At 44.5% G+C, this 26985-nt stretch overlaps 1 protein-coding gene across 1 annotated transcript in view; it reads right to left on the bottom strand.

The window, feature by feature from the left end:
* med13a (mediator complex subunit 13a) overlaps positions 1–26985 on the bottom strand; it is a 70642-nt gene that overhangs the window by 18412 nt on the left and 25245 nt on the right. The window contains exons 4-10 of the mRNA XM_085364256.1: positions 12627–12772; positions 7572–7772; positions 7266–7460; positions 6989–7151; positions 4911–5021; positions 2371–3126; positions 1040–1256 (exon numbers count right to left, since the gene is read on the bottom strand). Coding sequence (XP_085220382.1) covers positions 1040–1256; positions 2371–3126; positions 4911–5021; positions 6989–7151; positions 7266–7460; positions 7572–7772; positions 12627–12772 — 1789 coding nt within the window. The remainder of the gene's footprint in view (positions 1–1039; positions 1257–2370; positions 3127–4910; positions 5022–6988; positions 7152–7265; positions 7461–7571; positions 7773–12626; positions 12773–26985) is intronic.

The following is a 26985-nucleotide window of genomic DNA, read 5'->3' as shown; positions in this document are numbered from 1 at the left end:
CAGTACAACATTTTGCAGCAACAACAAAACGTGAGACATTTGTTGTTTTTATGTTTATTTATTGTTTTTATGTTCAGTCTCAACTGTTACGAAGTTGATGTGCAGTTAATAAGTGCAATAAATATTTATACTGGAAAAGAAAATCGTGATCTCAATTCTAAGCCAAAAAATCGTGATTCTCATTTTATGCTAAATCGTGCAGCCCTACTACCCATCTCATCTCCCACAATCATTTACGCTTTATCTGTGAATAGATCTCCAGTCTGTGCCCACCTGACTTTGTAAGTGTAAACTTTCATTTTTTCACCAGCACAGCAGCCATAAATCTCACAAAGGAAAAGAGACTGATGGGAAATGTAGTGAAGACAACAACGACAAAAAAAGAAAAACACCAAAATCATAACGATGTTCAGGACATGATCATTCCCCTCTGCATTTTCACCTTACAAACTATTAGTACAACGTGCTGTCAGTGTCCCTGTCCTGTGCAAACAGAGCTCAAGACACAAATATGGAGACAAGAAAGTGAGTAAATGATAATAACAGGATGTTGTGGATACCGTGCTGGTCACAGTTAGAGGTTCTATTTTAGATCTAGATTGCAACAGTTACAATTATAACTGTAAAGATTACTGTTACACAAATAAGCAATTTGATCTAAATCAGAGAATGAAGACCATCCAATAAATGGCACATGGCAGAGCTGGGAGCTGGTTTGCAGCGTACCTTGTGGGTGACTTGTGCAAAAGGTAATTTTGCATTCACAGAAAGTGACACTTTTTCAGTTCTGAAAATGTTGCAAAATCTATTCTGAATGCATCTAAATAAAGTAATGGACATATAGGAGAAAATGTAATAGAGAGCAGGCAGAGCTTACAGCTTACTGTCTGATGTTCTTGTCAGAAGAACAATAAGCAAAAGGGGCCATTTTTACAGCAAGGTCGGCATAATGCATCCATTACAGCGCGCAGTAAAGCCGTATGAATATCCTGCTAACAGCTGAGGAGCATTCCTCGCTCCTCCACTTGGCTGGCCTTACCTTGTGTTTCTTTCCTGGCTCCCGCTCCCCGCCTGACTTATCCTTCTTGTTGGAGAATGTGAACTTGACATCTCCTTCCTCAAAGGCGTAGGGGTCGACCTCAGGCTCGTGATCTCCATCTGTTACAGCAGCAGCAAGATGCTGGTTCCTCCTGGCTCGATACATCTGCACGCGTTCTTCGGAAACCTTGAGTGGCCATTTAGACGTAGACATCACCCTGGATAGGGGATAAAAAACGCAGTGACTCCTAGTGTTTAATGTAAAGATCTTCATAAAGTAGCAGTCTAACTGATGATTGCGATTGTGTGTGAACAGGGTGAGAGAAGAACACTGCCCCATCTGCTCTGTTTTGGTGTGACATCATGTACCAGTGTTTTTTACTGGAGTTACAGAAATGGCAGTGACTGCAACTGGTTCCGACAGCCGTCATGCAGAAGAAGCCTCCTGTTTGCTGTCAGACAATTACATTTCTGCTGGCTTTATGAGAACACGGTGGCTCTGACACACAGAACTATCACCTGTTGCATCACTCATCAAAAACTCTTCTGTAGCTCGGACTCTGGCCTACGTGTTCATCATATGTAACAGCCCGGGACGACACGGAGAAGAAGGCGTTATCCTTGGCCTTCCCTGCCAGCAACAACTGTGTTTTTCTGTCCTCCTATCACGCCTGTCCAGCTTTGATGCAAGGTGATGGTGTGCAGTGACCTGGGTCACAGCTTAGCCAATATTCAGAGCTGTAGCTGGGGGGATTACAGCTAGGATAGGCCATCCAAGTGGCCGGCCCCACTCAGGACTGCATAACTTCCCTGATAATTCCCTCTCTGGCCACCCTGGTCTTCACCCTGGACCCTTCATGCTGCCACTATCTGTGATACCTCACTAGCAGCTGCAGCTCAGTCAAATGCTCTCTAGAACCTGCTAAACTGATAACCAGCAGATAGTACTTTTATCAGCTCCACCTCTATTACAATAGCAGTGTTTTATCTTTATCCAACTCCATCATTACTCTCTCCCTCATTGCTCTCTTGTGCTTGTGTGAAGGAATCACTGAGTAGTGCTAGCCCTGCATATTGGTGATGTATGAAGTCAAAAGGTCACAAAGCTGTGTGTAGCTAAGTGTTACACTGAACAGGAGGAATAGGAGGGGCAGCAAGGGTGAGGAAAGAGGAGGCAGATGTGTTATTATTTTTTTAAACTATTTTTTTCTGGGCTGTTGAAAGTGCTTCAAAGCGGCTCACTGGCACCGTATACAAAGTAGGAAAGCTGGGATAGCTGGCTTTCCCAAACAGAGGCCACTGAACGGGGACTGAAGTGTAATTGCCACTCACTCTGTGACCGACACCAGGTTGTCTTGTGATGCGGCTGCCTCCTCTCTCAACTTGTCTCCAGGCAGCAGCGGCGTGGGCAGCTCGGCTTCTTTCCTTCGGGGTAAGTTGAATAACCTCCATGGTGCGTGGGAGCTGTCGTCCTCCAGGTTGATCGCTGCACCCACATACACGGTAGGCTCAGGAGGCTCGGAGTAGGCTGAGGTTCCGGGGTGGGGGTTGGGTTGATGGGATTGGAAGTGCTGATTCAGAGCCTCTGGCCCTCCTTGCTCCTCGCTGCTGCCCTTCACCCCGACCAGGCAAGCTTCCGGCTGCGGCTGGTAAAAGTGTTGGCTATTGGGGGTCGAAGGGTTCTTCATGCCCTCCCCTGACTCCTCACTGCGTTCACAGGGGTGGGGACTAAGTGGTGGGGGCTGAGGGGAGTTGGCCTGTTCTGATGGCCCAGTGCTAACGCCCCCACTGTGGAGCTGGGGGGCTTTTTGGATGGCAGATACATCTGCAGAGCGAATACTAGGAAATCTTGCTCCATCCTGACTCCTCAGGGCCAACCTTTGTCCAGCTGTTGCTTCTGTGTCTATGGAGGCTTCGTCGCTGGCCAGGCTGCGATGATGGAAGGGTGTCTGGGGTCTTTTCTGCTGCTTGTCACCCTTCTCTGGCTTCTCTCCTCCAGTTTTGTGCTTGGTCGGAGGTTGGGATGGCTGGCCAGCTGACTGAGGCTGGCCCGTGTTATTGGCTGTTCGCTGCTTAACTAATTTGTATCTGCAGGAGAGCAAAAACAGGGAAATGCAGTGAGACCGTGACGTACTGATGACAAGGAGCAAAACACTCGCACATACAGAGAGTCTTTTACGAGAAGTTGTGCAGCTCGTGTGAAACTTCCTTTTAAGCCATCGCATCCGTTGCTCTTATAAAACATCAATTAGCCCAATTATGCTCACGAGCAACAAGGCAGCACCGCCCCCCAAATTTATCCCAACACAATTAGCAGAGAACACTTCACGGATCAGCTCCAGAGTAAAGCTGTAACAGCTAAACCACAAAGGCTAATGCATAGTCATACATTTTTTAATTATTCACAGTCAAACTGATGGCATGAAAAAAAATCATCTTCTAAAACATCAATATTGTATTTTCCTCAGACAGCCAAACAGAAATTAATGAAGCACATTCACAGAGTGCTGTCAGAAGAAAAGACACAAAATATATGAAGGATTCACCAGGGCCATGACCTGCTAGAACACCCACCTCACCAAAGCCCCTCTCCCGTACCTCACCTTGGTATCACCTGGCTCCTACATCCCATCAGACACGTTTCAAAGAAAAATAGTCTGAGGTCATCTTTTACCCTCCGTTTTGACGGCTCAGCACTCACGCTGCAAGCAACACTTACACATCAGTGTCCCTCTTTAATAAGCAGGCTTTGTGTGTGACCTCGCATTCAGCTGTCAACATAAACAGACACGTATGGCTTCCATCTACAAAACAAAGCTAATGGACAGTAAAACTGGCAACGCACAGCTTCCCATTTATGTGCTGCCAAAGAGTTGGGTGCTTTCCAACAAATTAACATGCTCCAGCTGACTGGCCCAATTCACTCTGCTCATCTGCAGTCCAAGGTGCACGAGCCCGGTGCAGAGGATTCCCCAAACACGCACACAGATCCACTTTAGATAGCGCTTCATTATCAACCACAAAGCAGGACTTTCTTTCAGTTGGTTTGGACTTCTGACAAAACCAGTCAAGCATCCAGGCATAGAGTATACTGGTTAGATGTGCAGACTGGAGTGGTCAGGCTTGCGTTTCAGCGGATTAAACAGCTGCCTGTATCTGCAGTTTATCAGGAGGCAGAGAAGATGATGATCATGGGACGCAGACATAGCAGCATGCTGTTTACGATGATCTAAAAACTGTCATTAAATAAAATGTGATAGACAAGAATGTCTATATATTAACCAGAGAGGACAAATATTAACCGTCTGCAGGCATAAGCAAACAAAGAATAGCATTTACAAGGTGTTAGACTACTGCATGCAAAATGATATTAATGCATATGATGGGTGTGTTATTTTATCCTAAATAAATACAGAGGAGGTTGTTCAGTGAGGACTTTATAAGGACAGCTGGGCTGATTCAGACTGATAAAACACCAGGGCAAACACATGATCTGAGCTTATTTGTTCACATTAACAACACACATTCCATTTACCACCCTCAACAGCTACATCAGAGGTCAAACTATTCTTTCCGCCTGAAATCACTCCAGTCAGTGCGGGAATAAAAACGTCCGACTTACAGAAACACACAAGCCAGCAGAGGTTTCAGCCCCGCCACGGCTGTCGCTTACACAAAATAGTGATAAATTGAAAAATGTGAAGAATAATATGCTTGTCAAAGTCCAGACGCAGATGTAACTTGCAGATATTTTGCTGAGTACGGCCCTCTGCGCCGGTGTTCAAAGCCCTGTGGACTCCATGTAACCTCTTTGAAATGTCTTTGAGCGCACACATATGAGCAATACCTGTGTGAACTGCACATCGACTGACCTCGAACAGCTGCAGTACGACCTCTGTGAAGACTCCACAAAATCCCAGGTTCCCACTTTCTCACTTGGCTCCTCCTCGCAGGTACCGTTGGTTGCAGCTGGAAACTTTCGCCTAGGGAGTTCAAATAAATAAATAAAAAGTCGAAACGAAATTCTATTGAGACTTTTCAATTTCCCCAATTCTTTCAAGCAGCATTTATGTGAACAGCCCCATCCACTTTTGATGCCATTTTTCTTTCACATACAGCAGCGATTGGTAAAAGCTTTGAGCCACGGCTGATTTTATCACCCTCCTTGGAGCGGTAATGGTTTGGCTGACAGCTAACGATAGGCAACGTTTTGTGCTTGGTCAAGAGGCAACAGATCCCAAGGTGCACCCAACGTGTCAGAGTCACTGCTGTAGAATAATAAAAACAACCCAAGGCCTAAAACTTTAAGCTATTACTTGACTGCACTCTGACCTGCACTCAATCTACAGCAGGCGGTGCTGGACCAAGGCCAGGAAGATGGTGAAGGACCTCAGCCATCCCAACAACAGACTGTTCTCTCTGTTGAGGTCAGGAAAGCGATTCCGCTCCCTGAAGACCAACACAGAGAGACTGAGGAGGAGCTTCTTCCCGCAGGCGATACGGTCTCTCAATCACACCACCACACAGTACTGACCCACACATACAGTTCTTACACACACACTGGACTTTCTGGACTTTGGTTTTGCACAACACTGGTCACTATATTCTTCATTTCCGGTTAATACTTGTACAGCTGCTGTTATTGTGTATATATTTATTTATATTTAGATTTCTTCATACATTCTTATATAGTTCTATATTGTGTATTTTGTTGTACAGTTATTTTATTTTCGACTTTAATTTATATATTTATCTTTATCTTATTCTTCCCAGTTAAATTTACCCTTCATTCTAATTTGTGTTGTACAGTTATTTCATTTTTAACCTTAATTTATATTTTAGTCCTTCCTAGTTAAATTTACCCTTTTTAATTTTTCATATTTATTTCCTATCTTATTCATAGCCTTTTCCTTTTTTGTTCTCTTTAGGTCACGAGCAGTTGTCCAAGCATTTCACTACATATCGTACTGTGTATGACTGTGTACGTGACAAATAAAATTTGAATTTGAATTTGATTTGACTACCGACATTTATATCTGTCCGGTTTTCTTCAGAACTCAGAGTTTAATCAATAATAAAAAGCAGACAGAAATGTAGCAGAATAATTCATCTATGTCTGTGCAAGTAATGTGGTTATTTATGATATTTCTAATTAATATCAAATAAGCAATAATCAGATCTTCAGTTTTATCTACATTTTATATACGTATATAAACACAACTCGCTGTAATACACACTCAGTATTTCTGTACAGAGGTAACTGCTCCTCTTATCCTGCCAGAGGTTTCTTCCTGTTCATCACATATATTGAAATAATATGTTTTTAACCAGGAATGATCAGTGACCATGTTTGTACCAGTTAATGCACGGGTCTAGATTGATTTTGCTAAAGCATATAGTTGGATCAGGTGACCCTGAATCCTTAGTTATGCTGCAATAGGTGTAGGCTGCTGAGGGATTCCCATGATGCACTGGGTGTTTCTTCTTCACTCACTGTGTTAACAGACCTCTCTGCACTGAATCACACTTGTTATTAATCTCTGTCTCTCTTCCACAGCATGTCTTTATCCTGTCTTCCTTCTCTCACCCCAACCAATCACAGCAGATGACCCCGCCCCTCCCTGAGCCTGGTTCTGCTGGAGGTTTCTTCCTGTTAAAAGGGAGTTTTTCCTTCCCACTGTCGCCAAGTGCTGCTTATAGGGGGTCATATGATTGTTGGGTTTTTCTCTGTATGTATTATTGTAGGCTCTACCTTACATTAAAGTGCCTTTGGTGCTGTGTAAATAAAATTAAATTGAATTTACTGTCAAATATTTTCCCATAATCATACGGTGAAGACAAACAAGTCTGATTGAGAGCAAAGCCAATGTAACCGATAGGTGATGCATCCATTACGGCATACCTAGTGGCAGTTTTCATGTTTAAGCACTCTGCACAATGTCACACGTACTTGTTCTGGGCTCGGTTGATATTGCACTCTTGCCAGACACGCTCCACCATCTGACTGGCTAGCCGGCGTGGAATCTTTCCTCCGTGGTGACTTGTTCTGTCCACGCTAAACGCATCAGATGATGAAGGCATCTTAACCCACTTCTGAGCCGAGTGAGAGTCCACTGGGGAAGGAAAGAGGAAGGTTAACAGACCATTTGACAAAAGATGACAAATTCTTCCAGTCATGTTAAGAGAAATCCTCAACTTAGGACTCAGCAGGAGTCTTATGTCTTTACCTGTCTGCGCCTCTTCGGGTGATGTGGGAGGGGTGAGTGTCACCAAAGACATGGCGGGCTCTCGCTGGGAAGCAGGCACTTGGTGGCCACCCGAGTAGACGGCAGTGCAGTGGGAGGACCCCACAGGGGTCACAACAGGGATGTCTGACTGGGGTACCAGCACCAGGCAGGCTGGGTACACCATACGCACACCACCTGAACCAAAACATGCAAAAAGTTCAGGATCACAAATCAGTCAAACTAAACTAGAAACTCTACACGTGAAAAAGGTATTCTTAAGATTGTGGATTCAAAATAAATACTGACCAACGAGGACCTCAACAGAGGCCAGAGATTCATCCTCCCAGTCCATGTCCTCTACTTTGTCCTCTGACACGTTCTCCTTGGCACTGGGACTGATGGGATAGAACTGGTTCCACTCCTCAATCAGCTTCTGGGTAGGTGGGTCTGACATCTTAAAGGACTGGCCAGTCAGTGTTCCATTTAGACCAAATGGACTCAGGATCACTAAAAAGGGGGAGGAAGGAAAAGCAGCAAGAAGGAAAGAGTCAGCATAACTTTGGGAATCTTCCATTCTGCATCACATCTTCCACAACTACACTTAAAAACTAGTTCCTGTTTTCCCATTACATCCTGGTCCCTTTTTTCTCTAAATCCATACCACTTGCGATTCCTTTCCTGTCTGTTCTTATTGTCGCTAAATTCTTCACATCATTCATCTCGTCTTTCTTTGTACATGTGTTTTCCTTTCATTGTCATTCTGCCATCTCTGGACGAATCAGGAGCGCTCTGACCTTTCCAGACGCCAATTATTGAGAAGCAGCAGCCTCTCAGAGCCCATAAACAGAGGCTTATAAAAGGGGCCAGTCCTTGGCAAACACACTTGACCTCACAGACATATGAGAGTGGCAGAGAGAGCCCATCAGTCAGCTTACAGAACAGACCAACATCCATCAGCCAAATGCAGATAGCACCATAAACTAACATGCATAATGCATACGTATGAGCACAGAAACCAACTGGAAACATGCACACACACACACACACACACACACCATCTTGCTATGCATCCATTCTCCTTTCTCTTTGTCTATTATGCATTGAAATGTGGAAAGGGGGGTATAATGGTTCTACGAACAGACTGGCTTGGTGGGTGTGTGAGTGAGCATTTGTTAATGTCCCTCTCTGCTCTGCCTTCCTAGTATGTCATTACTAGACTCGATAGCCTCTGTCCCCAGGTATTGATTGAGCGGCTGGACTGCAGAACAGCTTTCATGATAGGAAAATGGCAGGAGACAATGGAAAAAAAGGAGAGGGTAGAAAAAGAAAGCCTGTGTGCACAAATAGTCTTTCCAGGAAAGAGCCTGGAGCTTTGAGCATGTGCAGATAAAGTCCCATTTATGTTCAGTAGGTTATTGGAAGCAGCCATTTAACACATTTCTATTAAGCAATTTTTAAAAACCTATATGTTAGCTTTTAATAGCAGGATCGAAGTGACCCACCTGAGTAAACACACGAGGGGCAAAAAATGATCGAGGAGGTTAAAAAGCAGTTACAATGAATCATTAACTTCAGCTCTTTGCATCAAAAGCTTCCAACTGTGGACTTATCATGAAGGAGCAACAGGAAACAAGAACAATCACATGCTGTGGCAGGTTTGGTTGCAAGCGGATCCTTTTAAATACCGCGTGGAGAAACGGAAAAGGCTCAGGAGCAACCACAGAGGGCAGCAGGCTGTACACCTAACTTCTGGACAAGATGAACAGCTGCTTCCTGTTTCAGTGAAACTTGAAGTCACACCCTGATTATCCTCACTTTTGACTGGCAATCCAAGTTTGTTTTTGGTACAACTTTAAACAGATTCACTTGCTGCTCTTCTGTTGTGCTTCTGACAAAGTCGGGGCTCAAAGAATTCTGCAGCATTTAACCGCACTTGCTTTTACAAGCCAACCATGCCCGTTATCAAACTGACCAGGGCTGAAATCTTAAGGATTACAACTTTAAACGACACTGTTTGGACACAAAGGGAAAAAAGTGACAAACAGATCCGACACTTCGGGATATTTCAAGGACGGCGCTGGCAGGTGGCAGTGGGAGATAAGTAGCACTGCAGCAGATTGGAAGCAATGTTGAGCTTCACCAGACAAAGTCAGGTGACTTGGAGGAATAATGTTATTTTGGTTTTTTACTGTCAAATGAACCTCAGAGCATTTAAAAAAAAGAAAGAAGCTATAAAAACACGTCATCTAGACGCGAGCCCCGAACGCCCCTCGGCGTACTGTTTCGCTTCAGCCTACAGAACGCACTACCTCAGCGAAAACAACCCAACAGAGAGAAGAACAAAAGGTTATTTACGTTGAGATGCACGACAACATCCAGCTATGGACGATCACATTAACCTTGATTAAATTCAGCCCTGCTCCTTTTCTGCACTTCTTGCTGTGCGCACACGCGCTCGTAAGACCTCGGGCCAATTGTGGAGGAGAGATCAAATTCAGCACAATTATGGAAATGGTTTACCCCCCTCCCCCTGATCGCCACCGCACCTCATCCTCCCCTCTCTCGAGCTACCCCTCCTGCCCCTCTCTCTGGCTGTGAGTCCATCTCTGGTTCCCTGAAGACATGTCAAATGTGCTCAGATCAGTGTAATGGGCTGAGAGTTCATTACATTCACTCTGCGCCCTTTTATGAGGTCACATCCTGGAGAGGTCTGCCCGCCAGAGCGCTCTGCCGCGCAGTAAACCAAGCTGGCAGAGGTGAGTGGGGGGGGGGGCGGCGGATAGATGGATAAAGGGGGATGGAAGTCAGGCCTTTCTCGGTGCTATGCTTGGTTAGCCAGGAGGATACACACTGCGGCGGTGAAAACGCACACCTGCACACAGACACACACGCTCTCACAGTAGAGACAGGTGTACGCATCAGTTTCACATAGCTGGGCTGCATGAGGGTGTTTCCAATGCTACAAAAACGAATGCATCATTCTAATAAACTGCTCCTGTGGATCACTTGTATGAGCGTACTCAGCAGCATTATCACTCAGTGAAAAGAGAAGAGGTGTCAGTGTGCATCTCTGAAAACCTTGAGCCCTCAATTACCTGACCAGGATGGAAACTCGGCGAGATATTGCCATTTAAGTATTTAAAGACTAACAAAACAGTCGCAAGTTACTCTTAGCTGGTGAGCAATATAATCCTTCTAAATAACTGGAAAACCCCATAAACATCACCATACGTATCTGCATGCTAAATTCTGATAGTCTTTTTATTTTTATCTAAAGTACTCGTCTTTAACTGAGAGGTATTATCACCTCCCTTCATGAGGTCTCTAGAGACACTAAAGGGGCCGTCTGTACAGGAATTACTGTGGCGAATGGAGGAAGTGATCACTATTATTACTCTGGAGGGGGCGTACAGAGAAAAAGAGGACAGCTGCATCACATCTATCCAGCCATAAATGAGAAAGGTAAAGGCGGCAAACTTTTCCTCTGGGAAAACGTCTCATCCAACTGGGTTTATTTTTTTATTTTTTATTGGTGCACAAAGATTAAATAAAGATAAGCCTCGTGAGGGCTGGTTTGTCAAATTTCCACAAAACATTCATTTTAGCTATGCATGATTTTAATTTCTGCATCATCTCTGTGCAGGGGGACACGTTACATCACAGCCGAGCGCATTCATGCGGTCCAACGCTGCTGAGAGAACACTCGAGGCAAGTCAGCAAAGTATGCAAATGAAAGAGCCGAGTACTAGATAATGACACGACACTCATACCTCTCTACTAATAGAAGAATCAACAGGATGGGTGTGTGATAGCAGTTTTACATCTAATGACTGTATTCATAAAGCAATCTGTTTTCTTCCTACACGAGTATGAAACTATGCATATTAAAGTCGCTACACGAACATTTGGATGGGGTGTGACTTTTCATTGAGCTGTCTGCGAGCCAAAGAGTAGCGAAAGACAGCGCGACAGAAGATCACATACGATTTATCTTACAAACAGCACCGAACACACAGACTGCTGATCCATTTCAGTCAGAAAAAATATATCTCTACACTTTTGTTAACCATCAAATCAAATCAAATCACTTTTATTGTCACATCACATGTGCAGGTACATTGGTACAGCACATGTGAGTGAAATTCTTGTGTGCGAGCTTCACAAGCAACAGAGTTGTGCAAAATACAATAATGTAAACAAGCAGTATTAGTATTTTATTAAAATCCATTTATGCGTGTTCAACAGTCTAAAGTAACTGTAAGATAAAAGTTGCCACTCTGCATGAGTGACCTGTTACTTTGAATCCAAAGAAGAAAATAAATTTGACCGTAACAACGGTTCAAGAGGCTGTGGGGTTGAACAGCTCTGGACTTTTAAACAGGCAGAAACTTTAAATGTGATTTTATTTACAGCTCTGACATTTTTCTCACACTGAATAATTCATCAACTTTAATTCTAAACTTTGTGGTTTGTGTCCTCAGCAGCAGACACGTTGTTGTAATGACTTGTGTAATCTATTTCAGAAAAACTTACAATGACAAGCAGCAGAAAATTTGCAATAATGTGTTGATTCAGTGTAAAAATAAGCCTTTTGTTTGAAGAGCAAAATCCAGAGAATCCAGTTTTGTTTTTTAAGTCTTAAGTAATAAAGTCCTGCAGCCGATACAGGGCAACCGCGATATTTATTGTGCTTCATTTGTTTGGGATCATTCTGTACTATTTGGTAGATTTTTATTGGATTACAACGTAGTTTTATGCACAAAATTAAAGATACAAAAAAAGCATCTCTGTGCAAACAACAAGCAACAACCCTCATAAAAATTATTTTACTGCCATTTGAAAAAATACAATATGTGAGGGTGAGGTCTGGCAGATCAAATCAACCTGACACATTATTAGGAACTTCCTGTTTGTGTTGATTTTTTGCCAGTCACCAGACTTTGGGGAATCTTCGTGTGCAGCAGATCTTCATTCATAAGGTCAGGTTGAAATTATGAGGTGACACCAAAGTCTTGTTACTCTACAGACACTTTAGTAATACCTCTGGACAAATGCTTGGACAGTTAACTAAGTCTTTATCTAATTTAACGAGAAGACAGTTTAAATATTCATTTCAATAGTTGTGAAGATATAAATTGTTCATATTGCACTAGTTTAATCTGCTCAGGAAAAATGTAAAAAGACTGCTGAACTAATTCACATATCTATGCCTGCACTATGATAACAAGTAGGAGCGACATGCCCATCACCACGCAGCTGAAACCATTATAAACCAAATTCAACAACATGACGACGTGACTTGATGTTATGTCACATGTTTGCACGTCACTGAAGGCTGGGTAACACACAGCAGTGACCCACCTTGGAAGGGGCTGGATGCCTGCTGAGCCAGAGTAAGGTGCTCCTCTGTGAGATGGTAGACAGGCTGGTGCTGGTTGATCTCCACGCTGGTGCACACGTTGCTCTCGCCATGTAAGAAGAAGGTGAAGGCGCAGGACAAGTGCTCACTGTGAGAAAGAGAGTGAGATGAGTCATTTGGGATTACACTACTTTCAAATGCACCTTTGAAAAGACTTCCAGTGAATAACTCCAGCAGACTTTGGAGTAGAATAAAGAAAAAGTAAAGAAAAAAGGATGAGCAGATCACATAGTCTAGTTCAAGTTCGTATTCACAAAGACAGAAACAGAGGAGATGGCAGGGAGAGGAAAGGTAGAGAGAGAAAAAATGATTATAGAAACCTGTGTGTGGTTTTTCCCTTTCGTGTGTGTCAGATATAATGGAATCTCACGTCTCACCTACATCCTGCTTCAACATGACAGAGACTTTGGATAGAAAGAAAAAAAACGATTCCAGAGAGACCCGAGGGAGTAAAAGCTACTTATCTGATTCAAAGATGCCTCCTATGCCTCTATTAAATTGCTCCGATAGCCTGCGCCACTTTTTTTTATTCCCATAACAGAGTGGATGATAAAGGTTTCCAGAGTTCAATCCTAATCCTTTCAATCGATGACACACGAGTGGGTATTTAAAGACTTCAATAGCATGTGCAGAGACCGGGATGCAAGTCAGTCTGCACAGCAATGCTTACAGGTGGTTTGGAGTTCAAGTGTGCGTCTGTACATCTCATCCAGAGTAAAACAGAAAGGCGAGCCACGACTACTTCTGGCATTGTGGCCAAAATGCTTAACAGCAAAACAGTACCTTTTCCCTCCCTCCCTCCCTCACACACGCTCTTGTGCTCACAACAAAGCCTGCCTGTGCCAGTCTGACCTCAGCAGCAACAACTTAAAGAAGTAAAGCAAGGACGGGGCAGACTGAGGGAGAAGGGACCGGGGGGGATGCACAGCATTGTCGGCAGGCTTTCCTCTCTCTGACGTGTACATGCACGCACACACACAGTTAGCGCAAGAGGCAGCGTGTGTGGCAAATGACCAAATGGGTAAGGACGAAGTGAATTTGGAAGTGGATCAGAGAGGGTTGCCTCCTCTGAGGATTTGGTTAAGCTAATATCAGTCTTCTCTACCCGTCTCTCCGGCACTGACACACCTCCTGTGCAGAGGATTAAAGGAAAGGAGCAGAGCGAGGCAGATCGACATGGGGAGAAAAGACCTTCCAGTCTTGTGAAAGAAAAACAAATTGCCTTGATAAAGTTCTCCTAAAGTGTGAGCAGCCTGAGCAAGTGAGCGTTATTGCAGATGGCAATCAAATTCCACACATCAAGCCGGCATTCTCCATTGTTATGAGGTTTTTAGAGCACGATTGCTTCTTTGCCTTTAATGAGCCACACATAATTGTTTGTACTAAGAGGTGTCGTACTTGCAAAGGTCAGTGCCTGGGCCGAACTTGGCACGTCTGATGGATCAGGTTTGGCTAGAATAAAGTTAATCAAAGTCCAATTTCTTTCTTGTCACTAATGCAATCTGTAACCTCAGCCTCGATTCTACACTGCAGATCTGCCCTGCATATGCAGCTCACTTAAGCTGGGCAGACACTGCGATTTTTTCAGTCGCGTTATCCAGCTCCTGCTCAAACTGCACGATTGACTCGCAGGGTTAGAAGTTCATAGGTCATGATGCAGGGTCTCACACTATATGGCCCGATGCTCTGATGCGACCCGAGTGCTCACACTGTGCGCCCATAAAAATGGATATATGAGGTTATAACAGAAAATCTGTCGCTCGCTCTCTCTGTCTTTCACTCACACAGACACACCACCACATCAACTTTGCTAAATTGCTAATGAAAAACATGATCAGGCAGCTGTGATTGAGCAGCAGTGTAAATCCAACTATTTTCACGGTTGTTGTGGTCGTGATAATTTTGTGAGGCCACATCGAAAAGGCTCGGATGAGCCAAAGTTCTACAAGGTGTGCCTCCATCGCTTGTGTCCAGATCACACGCTGCACTGCTGCTCCGTCTTTTTCACCGACGTTTATGTCTTTGCACGTGCTCAGTGTGAGCAGCTGCGGTGACACCCTCACAACGGTTTGAAATCCTCACGACCAAGCGATTGATGATCGGGAGCTGGTCGTGAGGTGTTAATCGCTTCTCGTTACCCGGCGTATACTACACGACGCACGATGAAGGCCAGAATCGGGCCGATCACCAAAATGGTCGCACGGCTAAAATGGGACAAAAATCGCAGAGTGTAAGCCCAGCTTTACTGAGTGATAAAAAAAAAAAAAGCAAGAAGACAAACTGTTTCAAGTCAACTGCAAGAGATCGCTCCTGTGGTTACAACGACAGACATGAGAGATCATATCAGTCGTTATTATCATTAAATCAATAAGCAACTGTAATCCAGGAAATATGGAGCACCTCTTCAACCTGAGCCTGAGGTTGGGAAGAGTCCCACAGCTCTGGAAAACCTCCTGTGTTGTACCAGTGCCAAAGACTTCACGCCCCAAGGACCTCAACAGCTACAGGCCGGTGGCTCTGACATCCCACCTGATGAAGACCCTGGAGCGGTTGGTCCTGGCTCAGCTTCGGCGCCTAATAAGCTCATCACTGGACCCACTTCAGTTTGCCTACCAGCCTGGCATTGGAGCGGATGATGCCGTCATTCACCTCCTACATCGTTCCCTCGCTCACCTGGAGACCGCTGGAAGCACTGTGAGAATCATGTTCTTTGATTTCTCCAGTGCCTTCAACACTATTCTTCCCTCGGTTCTGAAGGACAAGCTGGAGAACTCTGGAGTGGACCATCACCTCACTACCTGGATCCTGGACTACCTCACCGACCGACCACAGTATGTGAGGACTCAGGGCTGTGTGTCGGACAGGGTCGTCTGCAGTACGGGGGCCCCACAGGGAACGGTTCTGGCTCCGTTCCTCTTCACCATCTACACTGCAGACTTCTCCCACAATTCCACCCAGTGCTTCCTGCAGAAGTTCTCTGATGACTCTGCAATAGTCGGCCTCATCACTGATGGGGACGACAAGGAGTACAGAGGACTGACTCAAGACTTTGTGGACTGGTGCCAGCTGAACTACCTCCAGATCAACGCCAGTAAAACCAAGGAACTGGTGGTAGACTTCCGCAGGCACAAGCATTCTCCACTGCAACCACTGAACATCCAGGGTATGGACATTGAGGCTGTGGACAGCTACAGGTACCTTGGTGTTCATCTGAACAACAGACTGGACTGGACTCATAACTCAGACGCCCTCTACAGGAAAGGGCAGAGCAGGTTGTACCTGCTGCGGAGACTCAGGTCGTTTGGAGTGGAGGGCCCACTCCTGAAGACCTTCTATGACTCTGTGGTGGCTTCTGCTATCTTTTATGGCGTGGTCTGCTGGGGCGGCAGCATCTCTGCCGGGGACAGGAAGAGACTGAACAGGGTGATCCGAAGGGCCAGCTCTGTTCTAGGATGCCCTCTGGACCCAGTGGAGGTGGTGAGTGACAGGAGAACGGCGGCTAAGCTGTCATCCCTGTTGGACAACGTCTCCCACCCCATGCAGCAGACTGTGACAGCACTGAGCAGCTCCTTCAGTGGGAGACTGCGGCACCCACGGTGTGGGACGGAGAGATTTCGCAGGTCTTTCCTCCCCACTGCTGTCAGACTCCATAATAAAGACTTTAACTGATCAAGCACACACATCCATACATATGCAATAATACTAAGTGCAATAATCCTTTCTGTCATCGTTGTATTTTTACTCAGTTGTATATAGCATTCGTATTCTATTTTTATCTTATTGTATATTTATTTTATTTTATTCTACTGTATATAGTATTTTATTCTATTCTGTACAGTTGTGTACTGTATTTATTCTTATTGTATTCTAATTTTTGCCTCATAACTTTTGCACTGTCCACTTCCTGCTGTGACAAAACAAATTTCCCACGTGTGGGACTAATAAAGGTTATCTTATCTTATGACTTTTGACACTTCCTCTCAGTGTTGATTTTGGGTACCCCCCCCCCCCTTTATTTTAACCCCCAAACAACAAAGTCACATGTGCAACAGTCACACATCATAGTGCAGCTGTGCTGTACCTGTGGCATTCATTTGCAATGGAACAGCCTGAACCAGCACCCTCTGTGCAATCACAACATGACGGCTTAAACAACTCCACGTTTTTCTAATCGTATCTAAACGTGGTTCTCGTGCACTGTTGATTCACGTGTGTTTTACAATTATTTTACAGTAAAACTCTGAATGACTAAAGCTGAAGAACCACCGCAGATCGTGTCTGTACCTACATGTAAATAATAACAAATCACATTTATTGCCATTAAGTTGGCAAGGAGACATTTCTTAACTAACTGATGCAAGGAGACATCTGGGCAATTAGGCCACATGATAGGAGAGAGCAAAGACACCTTTGTCTGGGAGGTGTGTCGCAGCAGCTCAGGTAACCAGGCAGCCATATACAACAGGATTCTTTGACTGCAGTGCGTATCTTACGGGGTGTGTGCGCTGTGAAAAACACCCTCCAGTTATGGAGCCAAGACGCGTCGCCAAACCACCAGCACCCCTCCCGCTTTCACGGCGTGGAGCCAAATTGTTAAGGTGGCGGCAAATTTTGACTAGTACGGGCTTGCAGGGGTAGTGGTGTCCCCGCCCCCCCTCAGGATCTATTCTTGGCTTTCTAAGAATTGGATAGACTGCTCTTGTCGTGCACTGAATGCAGTGTCTTTGTTGCTGGCCAACCAGGCCAACTTACTAATACAGTAGTGTATTTATGTACATGGAAGGAAAGAGGTGAACAGCTTCGAGAGTGACAAGGAGAGAGAAAAAAAGAGGAAGGGAGGGAGTGAGGTAAAAATGTGCCGGCACATTCTGCAGACATCGACAGAAATACAGCACGCCATTCTCTTCTCACATGCAAAGAAAACCTGACACCACACATTCACACACATCTGTGTTTGTGGGGCACTTGTAAGCTTGAGGTAAAGGGCTGCCATCTGTGGCTCAGCAGGCAGAAGTACAACCAAATACACTCTCTCTCTCTCTCTCTCACACACACACACACACACACACACACACACACACACACATCAATTTCTTTACAAATGTGATTGTACAGATTGGTGTGTCAGTGTGTCAGCTGACAGGTTAAAAAGATTACTCGACATGCCAGCTGCTGACATTTAAACAGTCATACTAAATTATCATGTTACTTCCCAGTGTGAGAATCTCGCTTTAAACACCCAAATGTCACGTTATCCTTCTGTCGTCTTGTTTTAAACTGTTTAAATATGTAGTTGCAGCTTAAAATCTTTTTTTTTTTTTTTTGTTGCCTTCTGTAACTTCAGTGTTTCAGAATCCTGTAGGCCGGCAAATTAAATGTGATTTTTACAAGTTGCACAGCAATTTGCACAGAGATGCTTTTAAATGTCAACAGGTGCTTGATCAGCACTTGGCCTAAAAAGCACCGCAACATCAACAGCATGAGATACATTTCCTCACTGCTGACACACACACACACACACACACACACACACACACGAGGAGCAGGATTTGGTAAAACTTGCACTGTGACTAAATGTAGCACAAACTGTCAAGTCTCTCTGCTAGTGTTCACCATCCTGTCCCCACGTGTGACATTCGCAAACACACTGCATTGATCCAACTTTAATCCTTCTCCAAACACCCACAGCAAGCTGGAGGATGTAAAACCATGTGCGCACACAGTGTGCAAGACAGACACATACAGCGGCCAACAGCTGCTGGTAAGAGTGGCGGGTTGTTCCGCTAGCTAAGATGAGTCGAGCAGTACTGGGACTTCTGAGTAAATGAGTTTGGTACATGGCTACTATAGGTGGGAATCACCAGAGCAGACACCCCATGGTATGATATCATCACAATAAGATAGATTATATTATGGCATTTTGCATTGCTATTTAAAACCTTTTTTAAAAACAGGAAATTATGTTGTTTTGTGGCTGCAAAATGACAGCGTCCCTAAAACCTGCTATAAACGCTGCTATCAGTCTGAAATTAAATGTGGTCAAGTTTGCAATTACATGCAATCTGTTTCTGATAAGACGGCAATAAACTGCGATAAATCACTGAAAGTCTCATCTGTTGCGTTTAATTATTACGTTTGGGGCAGCAACCCAAATACCCAAAGCAGCCCTATATATCGGATGACGATATAAAAATCGTTTCATTTTACGCTGTCGTTTGTTTCGTGGTGTCGCAAAATAAACTGTTTACAGCAATATTTTTTAATCGTTCTGATGGTCACTGTAGTGGTTATATTCATTTATTAAAGTTCTCTTTCTCTTATATTTAATATACCCACACTGCTGACAGACAAGCGCCTGTTTTTATGCGTTGTCGTTAGCAACAACGACGGTAACAGCATCGCGTGTCCGCTTGTTTATTTTCCACATAAACCTTTCACAATAAAGCTCAAGATCCTGTTGAGACTTTTCAAAATAAACTGAATCACGTGAAAGAGGAGATTATTTACGGATGAGAAGTAAAAACGAGCCGCCAGGTGCTAAAAAATAAAGCTTAGACTCAAACGTTAGAACAGGCTTTTCCCCGCAGCACGCCGTGTAATAAATACAAAGAAAACGGCGCCGTTACAACTTATGTCTAAAATTTATCGTTTCATGCATCGCTTAAAACACTCGACTCCAGCTACATGACGCGCAGCTGTCTTATATCGGGACATGAGATTCTGGTCATATCGCACAGCCCTAGTTGAGCCCACACAACATGTGACAAAGATGAATTCAGACTGATGGCAACATGTTGGCATTCTGTCTGCATTTATATATCAGGTAGCAATTATTTACACAACTTTGACAAACTCGCACTTGGTCCAAGTCAGACTGCAACTGTTTGCACAAAGGTTGCTTCCTATTGCCTTTCAATTAGAAATTGCTGTTAACGTGCAACAAGCTCTGGGCAACCAACCTGCCAGACATGGCAGGCCATTAGCTTGCTTTGAATTAGGAGGCAACTTTGTTAACCTAAGTGTGTCCAGGGTTGGATGATTTCTCAGTTGAACCAATTTGATGCAAGTTTGCTCGGCTGACCTTATCCCAGGATGGTCGTGCGTGAGATGAACCCTCTTGTTTATAGTATTCTGAATATTTGCATTGATAGAATGCTCTATCAAGTCACCCCCATCTCTAATCATTACTGACCTTCATGCTGAAACGTAATGCTCTCAAGTCTGTACGGAATACACACGAAAAAATAAATCACAAAAATGTAAAAATCATGTGCAAACGATGCTCCTTTAAAAGCAACACTGACATCCCTGTAGGAGTCCCATCCCAACTCGATTCCAAATGAAATTATGACTTCATTCAGAAGCTTTATACTTTGCCTAAGGTTCACCAGGAATCCCCAGAGGGATCCCTTGGGGCACGCATTGTGTCTGTTACTTTGTGCTGAACCTGCCTCAAGACTCAGCTTCTCTGGGATTTCAGAATGTCATCTCCACCGCAGCGAGACACTGCTTGCACTTGGAGAGGAAAAAGAGGCCAAAAGTCAAGGCCAGCGTTGAGTACCACAAAAGACTGCGTGGCTGCAATTAAACCACCAGCTGTCAACAGCAGACAAAGCTCGAGCTAATGGACACAGAAAGAACTAAGTATCTCCTCTGGTCTGTCAAATTATTAAAGGAATTCAAGCATCATTTCAAGAATGATGTGATGAAACAGGTTGCAGTGCATCTAAAGTGCTGAGTTAAACAGCCTTTAAAACAGCGTGATGCTTGTCAGAGTATTATGTTCATTAACTAGATTTGTGGGATCCCGCTTCACATTTTTATGTCTGTCATGTTTAGAACGACTATAAAAGAAAACAGGCTGACATAGCCTGAAAAAGCAACCTCGAGATCTTTTAATCATCTTTTCTATCCGTCTCCACCTTTCCTCCCACTTCCCTCTCTTCTGCTCTTCATCTATTAACTGGCAAATGGCTTAGGCTGCTCTCTGATCTGCTCTCCTCCTTTTACTCTCTTCACTGTCACACACAGCAGACGCTTGCTCACATGCCATTCTGATTGTCCACAGAGGCAAGGCCTGCTTCACCTCTCAAATGCAAATGGCCCTCAGCTTGGTAAGGAAACAATAAGACAATCCGGTGAGGGTTTGAAGCGTGGCCACATACCAAAGGCGGCAGGTGGGCACACTTGCCTTCGGCTGGACTGGCATGAAAATGAGGTGCTGAAGACCAGCGACCTGTGCGGCGGCACAGGTGGACCGGAGCACGGAGAGCACCTTCAGCAGGGATAGTTTGATAAGTAGCACAAACAGATGATATGATAATGACCGTCTCACTAACAAACAACTCAGTTTCTTGTATTCCTCTGTCGCCTTCACATGCATCAACACACACAGGCTGAAGCATTTTCAATTCTGCCACCTCAAGTCCAGCCTCTGGTTTTCTTGTTAGTGCCACAGTCTCCAAAGCAGGTCTCACTACCGTCTTGTTGTCACCCCTGACTCCACCCGGCCTCCACACTCTTCTTCCCCTCTCGTGTCTACTGCCTGTTGCTTCGGATGGTTGACCCCAGGTAATTAAACCTATCAACCTTCACTACCTCGACTCCATGTTATTTTGTCTTGCTCCTTCTCTGGAGAACATACCTCCGCCTCTCCGGTAGTGAGTGCTCCCTACGCTCACTCTGCCTGACCTCATCTGTCAGCCTGTCCACCACTACAAGTGCAAACAAGAAGGGGCTCAGAGTTGATCCCCGGTGGAATCCCACCCCCACCTCGAACCCATCTGTCACTCCTACCACACACACCTCACCACTGTCCTCGTATATATTCTGCACCAGCGTGGCATACGTCTCTACCACGTCTCACTTCCTCAGGCAGTCCCACGGTTGCTCTCTTGGCACTGTACATCCACAAAAACAGAGTGAAACTCGTTCTGACCTCTCAAAGCAAACATCACATCTGTAGTGCTCTCTCTCAGCATGAAGCCATACTGCTGCTCAATGATCATCACCTCTCGTCTCAGCATAATTTCCTGGTGTGGATCAACAGCTTAATCCCCTGTTTTTACTACAGCTCTGCACATAAACCTTGCTACTTTCGTCTGGGTCAGCTACCTTTCTCCTCTTCCCAGCTACCCCCTCTTCTCCTTACCAATTATCTGCACTTCCTGATTCACTGTGCTCCTTTCATTTTCTACATTCATCAACTCTTCAAAAAGCTCCTTCCACCATCTGAGCACATTCCCTTCCCTCGTTAGCACATCCTTAATCACCCCAGCCTGCTGCACATCCTTTCCAGCTCGATCTCTCTGCCTGGGTAATTGATACAAGTCCTTTGTTCCTTCCTTAGTGTCTCACATACAACACAATTAGCCTTGCCTTTTGCCACTTTTCTATTTGCACAACACCCAGAGTCCAAGTACACCTGTTTACCTTTGTCATTGCCATCATCTTTATCCAAGGTTCCCAGAAATCAATGAAACCATTCACTGCCTGAGCTACATTAAGTTCATGTGAACTGCACTTTGGTGGTATCACTGTTATAACTTTCTTTCTTGCTTTTCACATTTGTTTCTGTTTATAAGACATCCTTTTGTTGGATAAAACCATATAATAAAGCATTTTATTATTGTTATTAATCCAGTTTTAATTGGGAGAGTGTAAAACAAGGTTTAGAGAATGCCAAAAAGTCTTCTGGGAACTGTTGTATTGTTTGAGCATAGGAATGACACACCGACGCACAGAGTTAGAAAGGTAATATGAAACTTGACCTGTGCAGAATCATAAGTCGATTGTAAGCCACGGAGCATGAAGTGACAAGAAGAGTTTGGGGGGAGGAAGTTGTGAAAAGACAGAAGAGAGAAAAAGGAAGGTTACAGTCGAGCTGTGACATTCCACAGATGTTTGTCGAGCTCGTCCGGCTGCTCCGCTCTAAGACGTGGGCTTCCGTTTAGCTGCTGTACACTTCCTCAGCACAACAACCAGTGCGCCTTCCTCAGGGGAAAACAAAGGCCCTTTCACTTCTGGTCATTTTGCTTTACTGTAAACATCAGTCACCTCTGGGCTGTCCAATACATGGTTATCTGCCATTGTAGCAGCTTGTTATTACAATCTGGGGCATGTAAACATGTTTTGACTGGTCATGTGCTGCAGCAGTGACAAGACATGCTGGCATAGGCACAGATTCTGGCACAACATTAATAAACAATGATTCTGGAGCTGGCAGCAATCACACACGGAGTCTTTTATGTCACCGCTCAGTCACAACTGTTTATCCATGTTCATGCTAAGAAAGTGTGGTTAGTTGTGAAAGGCGTTTCTCTTACAAAGAACAAAACAGTCTGTTTTCCTTAACAGTGTTACTGTTTAGTTTGCATGCCTGTTACTAGGACATACACAGAAAGGCGGTGCAAATCTGACTTTAATGTAAAATGCCACGGTTGCCTTTGGCTTGAGAAATGAAACAGAAGATTTTCATTTGTGTCATTTTGCTCAGCAGGGCAAGGCCAAGAAGAAAAAGGATTAAAGCGGTAAACAGCAGTGAATTTGAGGACATTTCCAGGGTGATATAATCTTCCCTACTGTCTAGCCACCTGACCACTGGGAAAAACAACACTGCTGTCTACTGCCAAGTAACATAAACACAAAAACACACAAGGCCCAGAGACACACACCAGCTCTAGCTGGTGTACACAGGAGGCTCAGAGCTGGGGAAAACACCAAACTAAAAATCTTAAGGCCAGCACTTTCACACATGCAGAGCTCTATTACGCTGAATTGATTTCCCTCTGCCACGAACGGAGACGGGGGCTGAGTCTCTTTATACGCGTCAGATTAAACTTGGAAGGGAAGGAAAAATGGATGGAGATAGAACGACAAGTCCATAAAAAGAGGAGAAATCCGATCCTCTGCAAGTGTATCACAACCGCACACGGATACTGCCGTAGCTGACTAAAGATAATACTGACATAACCCTGACAGCAAGTCGGGTTCTAGCTGCCTCCCCATTTAGCATGTAACACACACACACAAACGCGCGCGCGCACACACACACACACACACACAATCAGCTAAAAGCCATTTTCTCAATGTGAGCCAGACATTACGCACATTACCACATTTACATCATCCCTTTGCAACTGTAGCACAACTGTGACGGTGCACATGTTCATGTCAAAGAGGAGCTCGTGTCACTGCTGTGTGATACCAATCTGTTGAAATATTCTGTCTGTTCAAAGCATGCTACACTCATAAACTAAAGGATGAGACAAAAGGATAAAACAGCGTATACCTGTCGGGGGGGGGGGGACATTTACTATGCTAGTATGTAATGACAAAATAATTTTAAGCCTGTTTAAAAGTGTGCTGGGTCATTAGATCATTATGACACAAGTAAGCGAGTTGTGCAGTTGTAATAATAAAGATTCATTACTCGGAGCTAAGGGCAATTAGTCAGCATTATCCCGGATTAAAGCTGGGCTTCTGCAGTGAACCCACAATGACAAGGCCCGCTTTGTCCCTTTTCTTTCTAATAAGCTGATATGCTTTTTGAAAAGCATGTAACACTTTTACCATCTATAAGACACTATATGCAAATGTAAATGAATGCCATGACCAAATTTACAGGTTTCATGAAACAAAGAAAGGTTAACAGAAAGGCAGAATCTCTTTCATTAACAGAACAATTTAATTAGCGTGTTATCAGAACAAATATCAGAAGCCTGCAAGTATGAGGCCCAAGACTTTACTAGCAGGTTAAAAGCTCAAGCTGCACATGTGGTGAAAAGGTTTTAGCCATTAATTAAAACCTTCAAGCAAAAGGAAGAACAAGGACTCTTGCAACAGACGCTATGGCCCTGAAAGAGCCCCAGTTTCAAAATCACGGAGTCAGCTCGGGATTACATAAAGAAATAAAAAGATACTGGGGGTAAAATAAACCCACACAAGAGCTGTGGCAACTCCGTGATGCTTGGAGCAGCGTGCTTGGCGAGTACTGCTGCAGATTACTTCTTTTTTTTTTATCATAATAGCCCAGATAAGATGGCATTTACCTAAAACCAAACATCTGGTTTGTCATTATTTTGACAACATGTGTGTGTAATTGGCAATGTAATCTATGGAAGGGATTACACATCTGGCAATCCATAAATCTGCCTCCATCTTTTCTGGACATTTTAGGGTTAGGTCAGGCTGTGACGCAGCCGCACAGGAGTCTGCAGTGATGAGGTGAAATGCCCCCGACCATAAGATATTATCTTTAAATGTGACCATCTGCCAGAACGTTGGGATTAAAGACAGTAGCACACAAATCACAGAAAAGAGCAGAGCAGATGAGGGGACGTGACGCCTGACGGATTAACTATGACGACTTCTTTGAGACCTTTGCTTGTACTGCACCATAGCCCCTGGTCACATAGGAAGATGAGAGGAATGGAAGGAATGCGGGTCACCGGCTGCTGAGGAAATGAGAGGGTGACTTCGAGGTAGTGGGGGGAAACCTAAGAACGCATCGTTCACTATGACCAAGGAACTCTGGTCATGCTGCTGCACTTGAATTCCACTGCTGACTTCTAAAATGTGTTTTCTCAGTGGTACAGTACAAACAGAGACTGATCAGTTCTGGTTGGCACTAAACAGTGGAAACTGCTCCGATATTCAAAATTGTAACCAATTTACAGTAATGAGGTAACGAGTTCTGCAACACAGCTGACAGGTTTGATGTCGGTATGTAGTTAAGCTTAGGTGACAGCTACAGATTATAGAGTCTTACTAAGATGAGGGTGCAAGGACTTTAAAAATGTAACACTAATGTAACGCCAAGGGAAATGAATCATTAATATTGTATCACTGGGCAGCAATTAAGCAAACAAACCATACCAATGAAAGCTATCGGTATTTTCCTTTAAGAGCCATATTTATCTTCTGGACAGGATCTCTCCAGCAACATGATATATCCAGAGGACCGGGTCACATGGTCCCTCAGCCCAGTCTCCCTGGAGTTCCTGTTGCTGCAGAGAGAGACTGATGAAGTGTGGGCAAGATCAGGGGGTAGGCAGTCGAGTGCTGGGGGCAGGGTACCGAGCAGAGGTGCTGAATTCTCCTGCATGTCTATATCTGTGCGACTGCACTACGTGCGTTTTCCTCGCTGACTGCGGGTTCTATGTCCAGCCACTTGCGTGCCAACACCGAGACTGCCCTCGATGTGGACTGGCTCGCATACTGATTGTTGACGAACATGTTTGTGTGTTTGTGTTGTGCTGGGAGCAGGGAGGGGATAAATTTAGCACTTTAGCCCCAGACTGGAGGCAGTGGCCCTTTATCCTGCACTGTCCTACTTAACAGAGTGCTGCTCTCTGCTTCCGCCTGCCACAGCGAACCAGGACTCGCGCATTCACCTCCCAACATCGGGCCAAAACAATAGCGGAAGAATGTGCTCATCCACATAAGCCACAGTCATGCAGAAAAGTGCAGACAGTTGCATGTGTGGGAGACATGTTTGTTAGTGTGTGTGTCTCTTGTAATACGAGCTGCTGCAGACTGGCCTCATTTCATAACAGCTTGACTTGTTAACGATGCTTTCAACAATAACAACAACTGCATGCACAACAAAAATACACACATTTTAAATACAGTGGAGTGGTAATCTAACACTGATTGCAGCGCAGCTGGAGTACATTGTCGATGCTGTAAATGCCGCTTCAAGTACACGGCACACGCCATGCAGATAAAGAAATAATATCCCTTTTGTCCTGATCAAATTGAAACCTCAAAGCAGGCTGGATTTAATGTTGCTCTGAATTTCAGTGGCACAGCCAATTAGGAGCAAGTCGACGAGTTAGTCTGCCTTAAGCTGACCAATGGAGCACGAGCATCCCGCTTCACCTTGGAAACACTCGATCCCAGGGTGCATTTCCCTGCTGCCATGACAACCAAGAGGAGCTCTCCCTTGCTTGTTCCTTCGCTCCCCGCCTCCCTCCCCCCCTCTCTGTCTTTCTTGGAGCCAGTGTACCTCGCAGTAGAAGGTTCACAGAAGCTACACAACTTGGAGCCGCCTTTTCACCAAACAAAGAGAATTACCGTCAGCTGGATCGACTCATGCTGCTGCAGCTCACGTTTTAAACAAAAGGGATTTAACTGATCAGCGTGCAGCCATTTATTTATCAAATGGAAACGAGTCTGTCATCTAATAAAAGATAACTAGAGGAGCAACTTTTTGCAGTTTTTTATTTTAATTATTATTATTTTTAGATTGAGAAAAACTGTTTGCCACATACATCATGCTATAATGAGAAGCGAAGAGGA

The sequence above is a fragment of the Diplotaxodon limnothrissa genome, linkage group LG10, assembly GCF_057381915.1.
Source record: "Diplotaxodon limnothrissa isolate DT_005_m linkage group LG10, D_limnothrissa_male_GT1.1, whole genome shotgun sequence".
NCBI lineage: Eukaryota > Metazoa > Chordata > Actinopteri > Cichliformes > Cichlidae > Diplotaxodon > Diplotaxodon limnothrissa.
This window is presented reverse-complemented; position numbering and strand designations above follow the sequence as displayed.